The 13413-nt window shown below is 39.2% G+C and overlaps 1 protein-coding gene across 1 annotated transcript in view; it reads right to left on the bottom strand.

Moving 5' to 3' along the window:
- Nucleotides 1-2165: 2165 nt before the first annotated feature.
- shn (schnurri) overlaps nt 2166-13413 on the bottom strand; it is a 367418-nt gene continuing 356170 nt past the window's right edge. The window contains exons 11-14 of the mRNA XM_068229436.1: nt 11594-11842; nt 8485-8877; nt 4548-5069; nt 2166-2739 (exon numbers count right to left, since the gene is read on the bottom strand). Of these exons, the coding sequence (XP_068085537.1) occupies nt 2617-2739; nt 4548-5069; nt 8485-8877; nt 11594-11842 (1287 nt within the window). The 3' untranslated portion in view covers nt 2166-2616. The remainder of the gene's footprint in view (nt 2740-4547; nt 5070-8484; nt 8878-11593; nt 11843-13413) is intronic.

Genomic DNA, 13413 nt, shown 5'->3' on the forward strand with positions numbered 1-13413 from the left:
TGTCCTCGTAGAAACTCTTTATCTCTAGTTCTCTTACAGAGTAGAACCTCAAATATCCATCCCTCGATTAATCATCATGCTGATTATCCGTCATCAAAATAATGAGCACAATTTTCAAAGAGGGGTGGCTTTCTGCTTTGCCTCAAGATTTTCACCCTTTTGTAAAATTTTCACTTTGTAAACTGCTGATCATATAGTTTGCACAGGGTATTTACCAAGTTGTGAGAGTGAAGATGGACAGTTCTAGGGAATAGTTGAGGTTTCAGAGCCTGTAGGATGGTTTCTGTACATCGTTGATACTGTATCCACAGCCAACTTGAACCAGAAACTTTCAGAACAATCCTCTGCTATGAGTTATCCTTTCTTATTCATGAAGTCCATAAAATGGATAAGACTGGTTGTCCTGCACTTGATAAATAATTAAAATATTTTTAAAAAAAGTTATTTGCTTCTCGTCAATCTTCATTAGGAATGCATTGCAGTAAGTTTCTTCTCTTTCCAATTTAACAAAGTTTATCCTTAAGAATTTGTCACAGAAATTTGCAGAGAATAAGACTGAAGAAATGACTACAAATATATTTGAACAAGAGGTGGGCAATGGAAGACAAAACTTTATGATGAACTCCAAATTGGAAGACTAACAAACAAAACAACATAGTCATTCCTTCGGGTCTGCATTCTCACGCAAACTTCTATGTTTATACAGTATGATTCAAGCTTTGCTAGTAAATTAACTGCAATGATGATGATGATGATGGTGGTGGTGATAGTGATAATGATTATTATTTTGTAACACAAGGATTCCCAACCTTTTCTATTTGATGATAAACACGGAATTCACAAAGATCAACTGTTGACACCATGAATATAAGTCACATTTAAATCAGAACTGGAATTGTTAATGCAAAGATGAAGTTAACATAGAATTAGAAAATGTTGTTTTCCCTACTCCGTGCCTTAAAAGCTACAGAATTTTCTATTAAACTTGCCAGGGAACTGCTGTATTTAAGCATTTGTTAATTAGCTTAAAGTCAATCCTGTGAGCACAGAAAGTCTTTGGTTATACTCTAAACTTCTTACATATCAAAGTTTAAAAGGACATTGTCAGTTTAAGGGCGACACACACCTCTTTTTTTTTTTTTAACCATATTAAACCAAAAAAGTAGTCTTTTCCAAAGGTGGAGAGATTTTGAAAAGTCTGGCAATGCACACTGAATTTCATAGCGACAGGTCTTACAGGATTGGTGGAAAACATTTATAAAATTATGTGGTTTTTGAATGGTGGAAGTTGTATGTGACCCCTTAAAGTGTTGTGAGCTCATTATTGACTTCATAATTAAACAAACTTGGCACCCTCGAGAACTTTTCACTTCGTTCAAAAGTGCGCTGAGGTCTCAAACCTGAACCGGTATCTCACAATATTCATTTAAACTGAAAACTCGTGACATTTCCGTCACAGGTTACGAGTGTCACTTCCCTGGGTTTACCGCAATGAACTGTTACTGAAATAATGATTGCGTACTACCGGCAATAGCAAATGTACAGAGAAAAAAGGATATAATTATGAGCAGAATTTTCATAAAACAGCCTTTTGATTCCCGAGTCAATTCCCTAGAAATAAGTTTACCATTAAATAGAGATTCTTTAAAACATAGAATTAATCAGTGTTCTTTCTTTAAATGGTAGTTCTACTGGAATTATCAAATAATTCTGAAGAAACAGGAATTTCATGAAAACAAAGAGTCTTAAAAAAAAAAAAAAAAAAGACCGAGAACAAGTTGCCTGTCATCGCATGAAATTATCGAGGCATAAAATGAATTTGATATCAACAGTGCTATTTTTAATCTCATAACAAAGTGTATGCAGGTAGGGAATCCTATCTGAAATGTGCTGGAATGATATAAAACCATGTAAAATGTTGGTCTACCATCTTAAGAGTGTTGCTCTCAAGTTATATACAACATTCTTATGGTTCATTCTATTCTTATTTTCTTCAGTTTATTATACTTTACAGGTCTGAACCAAGTCTTCCTTACCATTTGCACTGACCAGGAACTTTACACTTTGATTATCATATATATTTGCGTAAGACCTGTGAATAAGTTTAAATTTTTATTTCCAGTATACACAAAATATACACGAAAATATGCAAAATATTCCTCAAAATACAAAGATGCCACAGAATATCTGCAGATCTTGGAAATATTGTGTAGTGTCAAGTATCACTACTGAAAATTTAAAATTATGTCTCTAATCTGTCTCGTGTATGCACTGATTATCTCAATATTTATTTTTCCTAAACAAAGAAAAAAATGCTTTCTTGAAAACCAGAAGAAGAAACATTTTGTACATCACATGTATAAAACCAGAAATGTGGTGGTGTAGATAAATAAATTACTATTATTAAGGAGCATACATCTGTTTAGCATATATGCGTGCATATTGAATGTATTTTCTGGTTGTATATAAATTTCTCAGTCTGAGTAAAACCTGCTCTGGTACAAAGATTAAAGCTCATCGAGAGTCGAATTGCAGCCAGCCGTTTCATGTTTGTATGAGAGCCAACCCACTTTTGTAACCGATACAAAAAAAAAAATACAAAAAAATTCAACTCTGTCACGTCGTACTCTCCGCCTGCTGGTGCATGTCCAGATGAACGCGCAGCTGCACAGCCGAGATGAAGCCCGCGTCGCAGAACTCGCACACGAACGGTCTGGGCTGCACATGAGACAGGAGGTGCTGCGACAAACAACACATTCATCATATGAAGAACAGGACAGAATTAAATTAGCATGACACAGGAACCTCAAACAGTATGAGTAAGAACATAATATGCTGAGTGGCCAAAAGTCATGAAGAAACACTGAATGTGATGTTGATAACGAATTGCTGCTCCACGACCCCTCAAAATGGCAGCAATACTGCGAGACATCGACTCTACCAGGTGTCAGAATCGTACTGTAGGGATCTGGACCTACGCATCTTGCACTGCTACCCACAATTGGTCTTTTGTAGTTGGTGCAGAGTTCATGGAGCGTACGCCAGCATTGAAGAATCTCATAAATGCTCAATTGGATGAAGATGGGGGGATATGGAGGGCCAATCCATGGTCGTAACTTCACTGGAGTGCTCCTCTAACAATCTGCGTGCCACCACAGAGCGGTGACATGGCGCAAAGTCCTGTTAAAACATGGCATCTCCATCAGGGTACTCTAGGGCCAGAAAGGGATGCAGACGGTCTGCAGCCGGACAGTGGGGCCTAATTGCGACTATGAGAACGCCGCCCAGACTAGAACTGAGCCACCTCCCGCCTGGACACAACCTTGTTGACACTCAGGATCCATAGCTTCATGGGGCATACGCCACACTCTCACGCGCCCATCAGTTCAATACAACTGGGACCGGGATTCATCGGACCATACCACATGTCGTCACTGTTCCATGGTCCACTGCCAATGTTTGCGGGCCCATGCACATCGTTGAGCTCTGTGTCGAGGTGTCAGCAAAGGGACACGAGTTGGTCATCAGCTGGTAAAGCCTATGCAGTGCAGTTGCCTCCTTACAGTTCTGGTAGACATGGGTTCCTGACTCCCAACATTCAACTAAGCTGTGATCTGACTCACAGTAGCCCATCGAGTACCCAGTATGGTTCTGCGGAGGTGACGTGATGTCCATTCGTTAAACGCCTGTGGTCTTCCCAGGTGGCGGTTTATGCGGGTGGTAACATTCTGTCTGCGATACTAAAGATCCACCCTCGACACTGCAAACCTCGAAAACCCGAATTTGAGTGTTATCTCCACAATGCTAAGACCCATGCGCCGATGATCATCCCACATTCAAACTCGCGGCGTGTTGCCATCTTCACACTTCATGACACTGGTGTCTGTAGCAGACTGCTGAGTTACACCACAGCTAGCCGCAATGCTCAGGGGTCATACACAGCACGTTTTCTAATCGGACACCCCTTCCCCGTGACTTTTGGCCACTTAGTGTAAGGTCATTGGTATTTTTAAGTCCCTCTAATTATTTCCTGGATATGCTGAGGTGCCAGGTCAGTCTCCACAACTATCCAACCTCCTTGGTAAATTCTGGTTCACTGTCGACCCCAACAGTATTGACAAACAGCTTGTGATTTCTTTTATTTTTAAATGTTGGTATTACGTCGCACCAACTTAGACATAGGATATGACTGAGTAGGAAGCCCACAGTATTTGCCTTGTATGAAAATAAGAAACCAGGCTGCCAACAGTGAGGTTCGAACCATTCATCTCCTGAATGCAGGCTAACTGCTGCACAGCCAAACCATGAAGCCAACTTAGTGACAAACAGCTTTTTTCGCACTTGATACGATGACTTATTTAAACTGAACCTGAAATTAGCCATTCCTTGCCCTGTGCTAGTTTAACACGAGGATAATATTCAGAATGTACACACAGAAAGATGATTACACATGTCTGGAACAGAAACAAACCTCTAGTATTCTGGGTTGCAAAAGCCTTCCGAAGCAAGACAAACTCTGCCAAAAGGACAGGTTGTGGAAGACCTACCTTTTTCAGAGATTCCTGAGATGCTTGAACTTTTCCACAGAGATCACAGTTCAGCTGGCTGCATTCCACCTGGCTTGGTCCCACACCAAAGTCCATCTCTTTTGTAGTTTTGGCACTTTCATCAGTTTGTTGGTCCAATTCACTTTTACTAACATCTACACATAATTTCGTTGTTGTTTGGCACTTAGTGTCGGCCTTCGCTGCCGAACTCTGTTCCCCCAAGTTCCACTGTGATATGCTCTTATCGCTAGCACTGTCACTACGTTTAAATTCGTCGTCCATGGGCCCATCCATTTTAGGTCTCTTGAGAAACTGGTTGCTGAATGTATTTGCATCCTGAATCTCTCTGTCGAACCCAACGACTGAACTCCTTTTAGACACCTCTACCGAAGACGTCAGCCAGCGAAAATGGCGGGTGTCTTCTTCGTGTTCGGCCAAGGAATGAGACTGCAGAGCCTCGAGCGAAGTGAAGATCTGACGGCACAGCAAGCAGAAGAACTGGCGGTGCTTGTTGCTGTCCTCCTGGAACAAACAGCAGCTGATGCAGACACGAAGTACCTATCATAATATTCATATTTATAAGAGTTGCCTAAATGAAGCAGATATTTTTGTTGTTTCTGTAATGGTTTATTGTTTGGAATATGTGAATATAGGATGATCATAGAGAAATACTGGGAGAAAGGAAGGATATCATCTTTGTCTTCTTGGATGTCGAAAAGGCTAATGACAGCGTGCCTACGGACAAGATCTGTGATAGTCTATCAAGAAGAAACGTTACAGACCCTCTTATCAGAAACGTGAAAATGCTGTGTACCCACTGTTAGAGCTCTAGTCCATATAGGGAGCAGATATTCAGATTGGTTTGATACTTCTAAGGGAGTGCAACAAGGCAGTGCATTGTCGCCACTGCTTTTTATTTCTGTAATGGACTAAATCATAAAGGCAGTGAAACAACAGTGTGTCGGTACTGATTTCAAGGCATTGGCTTTTCCAGGCGATGTGGTCATTTGAGGCTGCGTAGAGGATGAAGTACAGAAGAAACTAGATGCCTGGAACAACCAATTTAAGGAGTTTGGCCTAAAAATTAGTCCTACAAAGACGGTAGCCATGAAGGTTAGCAGGTGAAGAAGAAGTATGAATATTCTGCTGGATGGAAAGAAGGTAAGCAAACGTTGATCAGTTCCAATAACTTGGCAGCACTGTAACTCGAGGTTGCCGTTGCTTAGATGAAATCACCAATAGGATTCAGAAAGGAGCTCATTTGTACCATCAAGTCGGGAACCTCCTCTGGGACAGCCAAATTCCTTTAACATCTAAGAAAACTTTGTATCAGGCCTACTCTGCACCAATAACAATATACGGTATGGAAACTTGCACCATCAACAGAAAGGATAACAGCAGGTGCGCAAAGACATCCAAGGGCTATTCCACGAACGAACTTTGCAACTTTTCACTTTGCACTTTTCAGTTCAGATTTTGTTCCACCATCGCTTTTCAGATTTAGCTTGCAAAGTGAAAAGTTAGAAATCTTTTCACTTTTCAAGCCTGTTATGTTCCTCCATTGGAACAGAAATGCAAAGTGCAAAGAAATGAAGTGAAAAGTTTTCATAAATCTTGCAAAGAGATGATTCCCTTTTCATCTGTTAATTAAGAAGTATGTACATTAGTTTCTCGGCGTAAAATTTGGTTTAGTGATATAAACACGTTACGACGTGAGCTTTTGTTAGCATCAAGTGAGGACAGTGATGAAGAATCCAATAATAGAACGTACAAAGACAGGATTAATTTTCATAACCTCACTTCGACGTAATATCGCGAGTGATTTCGTATTATCCCAACAGAGGCTGACTATATTCTTGAAATGATTGGTCATTTATTGAAACATAAAGAAGTAAATTCCTTTCCGAAAAAGAACAAATTCTTATGTTTACATTTTTTAGTAAATGGTGCCCAGCTGTACTGTGTAACAGCAATGCATGGGACATCAAAATCAATTATTTGCAGAACTGTTACCAAAGTCGTAGATAATATAGTAAATGTAATATTTCCTAACAGTACGTTGGCCTGATAATCCACTTAATATAGCGACGGGATTTCTAATGAAGGGTGAATGTCTTTCTGTGTGTATATGTGTTGACGGTACTCTCGTTAACATTGATGTGTGTCATCATTTGCGAGGTTATCTTTAAAGTTGTCAAAAAAGGATGTCACGTTTCTCCTTCAACTTCCAGCACAGCAAGCTTCTTATAATAACCTTTCTTTCCCATGATAAAAACTTTAACGGTACGACAATTATACCGTCAAGTTCGCCACGAAAAGTAAAGCATTAAAATCAGAGAGTATTAGGCCTATACAGTTTGCTCATGGAATAAACTCAATCGGATCACTCATTCGCAAAGACTTTTCACTTTGCGAAGAAATTGAAAAGTACAGCCTAGTTCATGGTGGAACAGAAAGACTTTGCACACTGGAAGAATTGAAAAGTGAAAAGTGCAAAGTTGAAAAGTTGCAAAGTTCTTTCGTGGAACAGGCCCCAAGTGAAACTCAATGGAATACTAGCAACATCAAGATTGACATGGTTTGGTCACTTGAAGAGGATGGATCTGAAGAGGGTAGCATGAAAATGGTTTCATTCACAAAGATAACATATCTGTATTTAAAAAAAAAAAAAAAAACACCCACCATGAATAAAAATACACACTTAAAATATTTATTCCTTGTTTAATAATGTGGTGGTGGTGGTTTTTTTAAGGTAATATTTATATACAAGTTGTATCTGACGGACTGAAGAGCTTTTAAGTGGCATTTAACTGAGTTGACACTGGCTTCTTTTTAACAAAACAAAAATTCCAATGTGTGCGATTCAAAATTGTATTTCTGTAGAACAGAGAAAGTCTGTCATTTGTTACGGCCATTCCTGACGTTCAGCATAGTGAGAGCAGAAGCATGGCCTGGTGTACAGAATACTTCCCGCTCTTTGCTTTCTCGTTTACATTTCTTCATGTCATTAAGACACAACAGGTTGACCAATTTTTTAATACATTATTTAATTTGGTCAAATACCATTGCGTACATTTTAGTTATTTTCACTCATGCAAATCTTCCCATCCTCCTTTTAGATCCGTGGCAGTTTGACACGGTACTGATGAGTTAAATTCTTCCTGTCTTCACCTGTTTTGAAGTCACAACCCAGAATGAGTGTAAGAGTTTCCTCGGCAGCATACAGTCTCTCTGATTTTAAGGAATACGATACTAGAACGTTTTAAAGCTACCTCTAGAAGCACCAACACACTGAGAGGGAACAGCAATTAGGCGGCAAAGTGAACGTAATAACGAGCGCGAAGGTCACTCGAACCCTTACAGCTGTACTGGCTGCCCCCGACATCTGGTGACTCTATTAGTAACCCTAGGCTCTCAAGATACCTACTACATATCATGAAGGTTAAACTTCTCCAGCAGTCCACCGGCTGCCAGGCAAGGCTCTCTCTCTCGACTGCTACAGCAGTTCAGTGGAGTGAAAAAGGAATCTGAGTAACTTGACAAGGTATTGTCTCGTGAAAATTGCGATTGGATTGATAAGAAATCTTAAATGCTGTTTTACAGTTACCATAGTAAACTTATACATTTAGTGTGAAAGAGTTGGGGTTTATTTTTACCGTTGTCAAAATATTATTATGACTGCTCTGAATTTTTGTCAATAATCTGCCGATTTTTGTCAGTTATACTCGGTGTCCCAATTTTGTTGAAGAGAATTATAGCCACCCTAATGATAGATGTTAAAGCTTGTCACATGTGGAAATATTTGATTGATACATATGTGAATAATATAATACTACTGAACAAAGTTAATACAGAAAGGCAACATAACCAAATTAGGAGATGATAAAAAGCTATCGATTTGATAGTTGAAATGTTCTAAAAGCAACATAACACTCACAGTGTCCACCTGGACCCTCCTCTCGATCTCTTTGTTGTTGACGAAGTGGGACTGCAGCTCCTCTCTCATCAGAGAGTGATAACTTGACGGTTTGCCACTCTCCTTGCTACTGCCGTGGTTCTGGTCCTGAGACGATGTCTTCTCTGGACTGGGCAGAAAGTAACCGCCTCTGCTGCCCTGCTCTCCACCATCAGACGTCTCTACCATTCTGGGAGTTGGAGACGCCTCTTGGTGAGGCGGACTGTGGCAACCCACAAGAGGTTCACCTTCATCGGAAGATGTGTCGCCACCGCTCAAATGAGGGAGAGGATGCGGAGGCATCACTTCTCCCCTTTCACCGTCCCACCGAGCAAGTTTAGAAGGATCCTTCTCGTACAACTTCTGGGCCAAAATCTGCAATCAAACAGGTATCTTTCCTTCAATGAACAGATCTAGCAGAGAAGTGAACGTTGAGGGAAGTAAAGAGAAGAAACTTTCAAAGAACATGTTGTGCAAGGAATAACTGTAGGTGACAGAAATACAGCAGAAGAGGAATGGTAAAGTAGGAAGAAAATGATTATCAATGATTAACCCTTGAGGGGTGGGGCAGAAGTGTTTTGTGGCTGTACGTAAACCAAAAATACGGCAAATTAACCCTTAGCCCTCCATTTCTTTCTGAATACACTTTCCTCTCAAACTCGATTTAAATAAGTGACTGCACAAATATATTGGCAGCATATTTATAAAAATAATTTAAAATAAATACAAAATAAATATAATACAATACTCAGGTGCAATCTTCAGCATTTTTAACCCTGAAATTTTCTCAGGCAGTCACATTTTCATCAGTAATTGTGCTTTGTGTGGAACTTCTCAAAACACTCGCCAGGATGCAGTCCAGGCTTTCTGTACATGCATCACTCAAAAACACATTGTCTTCCCTTGACTTTTCAGGCGTTCTCCTCAGTAGATGTCAATCAATGAAGTGTGAACAACCATTTAGACCATTTAAGGGCGTAACCTTCTGAATGTTTACACTGGCATACCAGTTAGTTTTGCACACACAATTTCTATCAATAACCCGTCGGTCACGAAAAGAATCACTCGTAATTGTAGTCCTGTGGTGTGGTTTATAACTAGTCGTATCTGTGAATGGGATTCGTTTGAAGTCGAAGTCTGAGTCATGGCAATCTTTCCAGCTGTTGGTGGAGGTACCAGCACAGTCATTTCACATAAATTTCTCATTACCGGAGTCTTCATTACGGAATTCACTAACACAATACACCTCGTATACCATAAAACTGCGTGGAACAACTACAGAGCAGATACATTCCTCAATGTTTTGGGGGAAAGTACATCTTTGCATTTACTGGAAAGACGCCCTACAGGGGCACATGAAGAAATACCTGTGTTTAACTTTAAGAATATAGCTTGTATAAGAATGTTGTGGAGAGGTAAGAAAGTACTTCGTCCAAAACCGGTGGAACTTCTGAAAAAATTATCTTCATCATTTAATTCTTCTCCATTTTTGCTTCCATGCGACGTATATCAATAACAAGAATGTTTTTATTTCAAGACTATCAGTAGTACCTGGGACAATCGTACGGCCAGCTACCTTCTGCTGGTATTCAGGCAGGCTGCTTTACTCGGCATGCAGCAATAATCCCATCTATCGGAAAGTGGCAGCAGAAGAGAGAAATCACATCACAACAAAACATGATCAATAATAATAATAATGGCGTATGGCCTCCGAAGAGGTCTGGTGCAGGTCTTTTTCTAATAGACGGCCTATTAGGCGACCTGCGTGTCTGTGAAGATGAGGGCCCTCCCTAATGTTGAATACGCCACAATGTAATGTTATTGTTGATCAGCCTCATGACCCTTCGATATTGTAGGCCTTCACATTTAGTTTTCCAACTCTCTGATATTGGGGCATCTAAAATAAAGGGAGTCCTTTACGACTTTTTTAAAAATGATTATCTTCACAATTTTCCTTGTCAATATGGACCGATAACCACAAGGTTTGACACCTCAAGACAATCGCGGCAAAAAGTATCACCAATTAACACAATTAAACAATATTTCCAAGTTAGCAATGCTCGGCATATATCAATGGACTAAAGTCTAAATTCATGGATTATAAGGGCCGATGACCCCTTTAAACATCATCATCGTCATCATCATCATCATCATCATCATCATCATCATCATCAAATTAATGGATTCTAATATCATAGTTGGTTCAGTAAAACTGTATAAGACATAAATGATCAAAAATTGCATGCTGTATAAATTTTGTTATGCAGTACTTTTCGATAGGATCAATAACATAGCTTTTTAAAAATTACATTTTTGGCTCCTTCCCCTACCATTTCATCCAACGTGAATAAAATTATTTATAGCCTAGACTGTAGTGCTTTATTCCCCGACTTTACATACCGTTTTCATTAAATTATCTTCAGCCATTTTCTCATGATGCACATACAAACATACAGACAGACAGACAGACAGACAGACAGACAGACAGACAGACAGACAGACAGACAGACAGACAGACAGACAGACAGACAGACAGACAGACAGACAGACAGACAGACAGACAGACAGACAGACAGACAGACAGACAGACACAGATGACGGAAAATGAAAAAATGCATTTCCTTGGTACTGTGGACACGACCGATACAGAAATACTATTATTTTCTAATTCTGAGCAATGTACAGACAAAACTCTTATTTTATATCCCATATAGAAGTAAATTACAAGTAAAAATTACTGTTTGTAAAAAGTAAGTTACTAAGAATGTTATCATTACAAGTAACTCAATTACTTCCCAACTCTGATAACTGGCAATTTAATATTTTGATCTTCAGATGTAAAATGTTAAGTTCATGAAATGGGGAAATTCGGAGAAAATTCTGACCATACCACGCTAAATTTGTCCAACAAATACTGTAACTTTTCCAGAGGCTTAACATTTTTAAAATTTTCATAATTTTCAGTAACAAGTGTTCTTCTAAGCATTTTAAATACAGTAAAGTTAAGAGATTACAAAATTTAAAGAGAATGGTAGAGTCTGTTCCCATTTTCTCCACCGTAAGCTCATTTACCGCTTTAAGGTGTGCCCACCTGCAAGCTCTCCAAGGAGTTCTCGCAGTCCGTAGTGTCGATCTCGTTAAGACTGATGCCCTCCCGCTCCATCTCGGCGTACGTCCCGAACGGCAACTTTCCGACGCACTCAAGTTTCATGATGTGCATCTTGGAGCGAAGATGCTTCGCCAGATGTCCGTGGATACGGAACGCAATTTTGCAGTCGTCGCATTTGAAAGGCCGAGGGTTGGTGGTGGTTGGAGTTCCAAATGTCGAGTTCATGCTGACCTACAACAGACCATACATCGAATTACTGACACACGTCACAGACCGATTTATTTATTTATTTGCTCATATTTCTATCATTTAGAATTAACATTCAAAGGGGGTGGTGTTTTTTGGCAATAATGATATATTATTTGGAGTGCTTATAGAGGCTTTAACTTTTATCATTGTTCATAATACTGTAATAATAATAATAATAATAATAATAATAATAATAATAATAATAATAATAATAATAATAATTTCAACTACCTTTGAAGTATGATTTCAAAAGAAAACACATCAAACAAGAAATACTTAATTGGACTCAAAAAGCTTCTCAATTTTATTTTCAACTGAGAAATCTACTGTGGAAAGATAAAATACCCCAGAAAATAACAATGACTCCGTTTCATTCCTACTTCATTCCAATTCTCACCTATGGACTCAAAACATGTATACTATACTGTACAACAAAGCTAATAGTAAAATCGAGGTGAAAGAAATGAAATTCGTCAGAACAATGAACCAATAGACAAGGAAAGACAAGATTAGAAATGACAAGCTTTAACATCTTCATTTTTATTAAAAACCTGTATTTGGCTTTAAAATCAAATAGCAAATATTTAACTTTTTTACTAACTAAAACGTTTTCATTCCTACCCTGAAGGGACAGATGGTGACGCCGTCTTTCAGGCCGGGAGATTTGTTGCGGTGAAGGAGATGCTCGAAGAAGGTGAGGGGGTTGGGGGTTGTCCCGGCATTTGCCTTAGTGCAGAAGAATGGAAAACCATGGAAAAGCATTCTCAGGACAGCCGATGGTTTGGACCAGGCGTGAGGTCCAGCCCTGTCCCGTTTCCCGAATGCAGAGGCATAGAGCCGTGGCCACCCCTCCTCTGCTCGGTTGGCCGGTCAGAGTACAGAGCTGTTGGACCATGGACCAGCCGTGGCCACTTATGGGCTAAGACCCACTGTGCATCTACTGACCTCACATACATACATATCCCACGTCATTCCATCTTAAGCAATGGGTCGGCGAACAAGCTTCTCCACCAGTTGCGGTCTCTGAACTTCTCTCCTTCTTCGATGCTTTCCAAAGCATGTCCTCACTGTTGAATGTCAATCTTCACCATGTCCTTGTACCTGAGTCTTGGTCGCCCTCTTGGTCTTTTGTCTTCAAGTTTTAGATCATACATTTTATTTTCGGTAATATGCGACCTCAAATATTTAAGAATAAACTTAAATATTGTATTTAAGCAGTTTGCCTATTCAATACATACATATTTTATTTTGATCTAGAACATGTTTCTTCCCCTCAAGGACATCATCAGCTAGAATATTTCAGAAAATACATCAGATATAAAATCACATTAATAGACTGGTATGATATGAGATAAAATACTGTATATAAGGACATTTAAAATAAAAGTAATTGCAAATTGACTACAGTTCCAAGTCATGTTATAGTCAATAATATTGATGAGAATTGTAGAAAAAATTCTTGATGAAGAAATCCATAAAAACTAACAGTTGCAATCATAAAAACATCATAGAATGACCATCGATGCTGAGTAAAATCCTTGAATTATAACATT

The sequence above is a fragment of the Anabrus simplex genome, chromosome 10, assembly GCF_040414725.1.
Source record: "Anabrus simplex isolate iqAnaSimp1 chromosome 10, ASM4041472v1, whole genome shotgun sequence".
Taxonomy (NCBI): domain Eukaryota; kingdom Metazoa; phylum Arthropoda; class Insecta; order Orthoptera; family Tettigoniidae; genus Anabrus; species Anabrus simplex.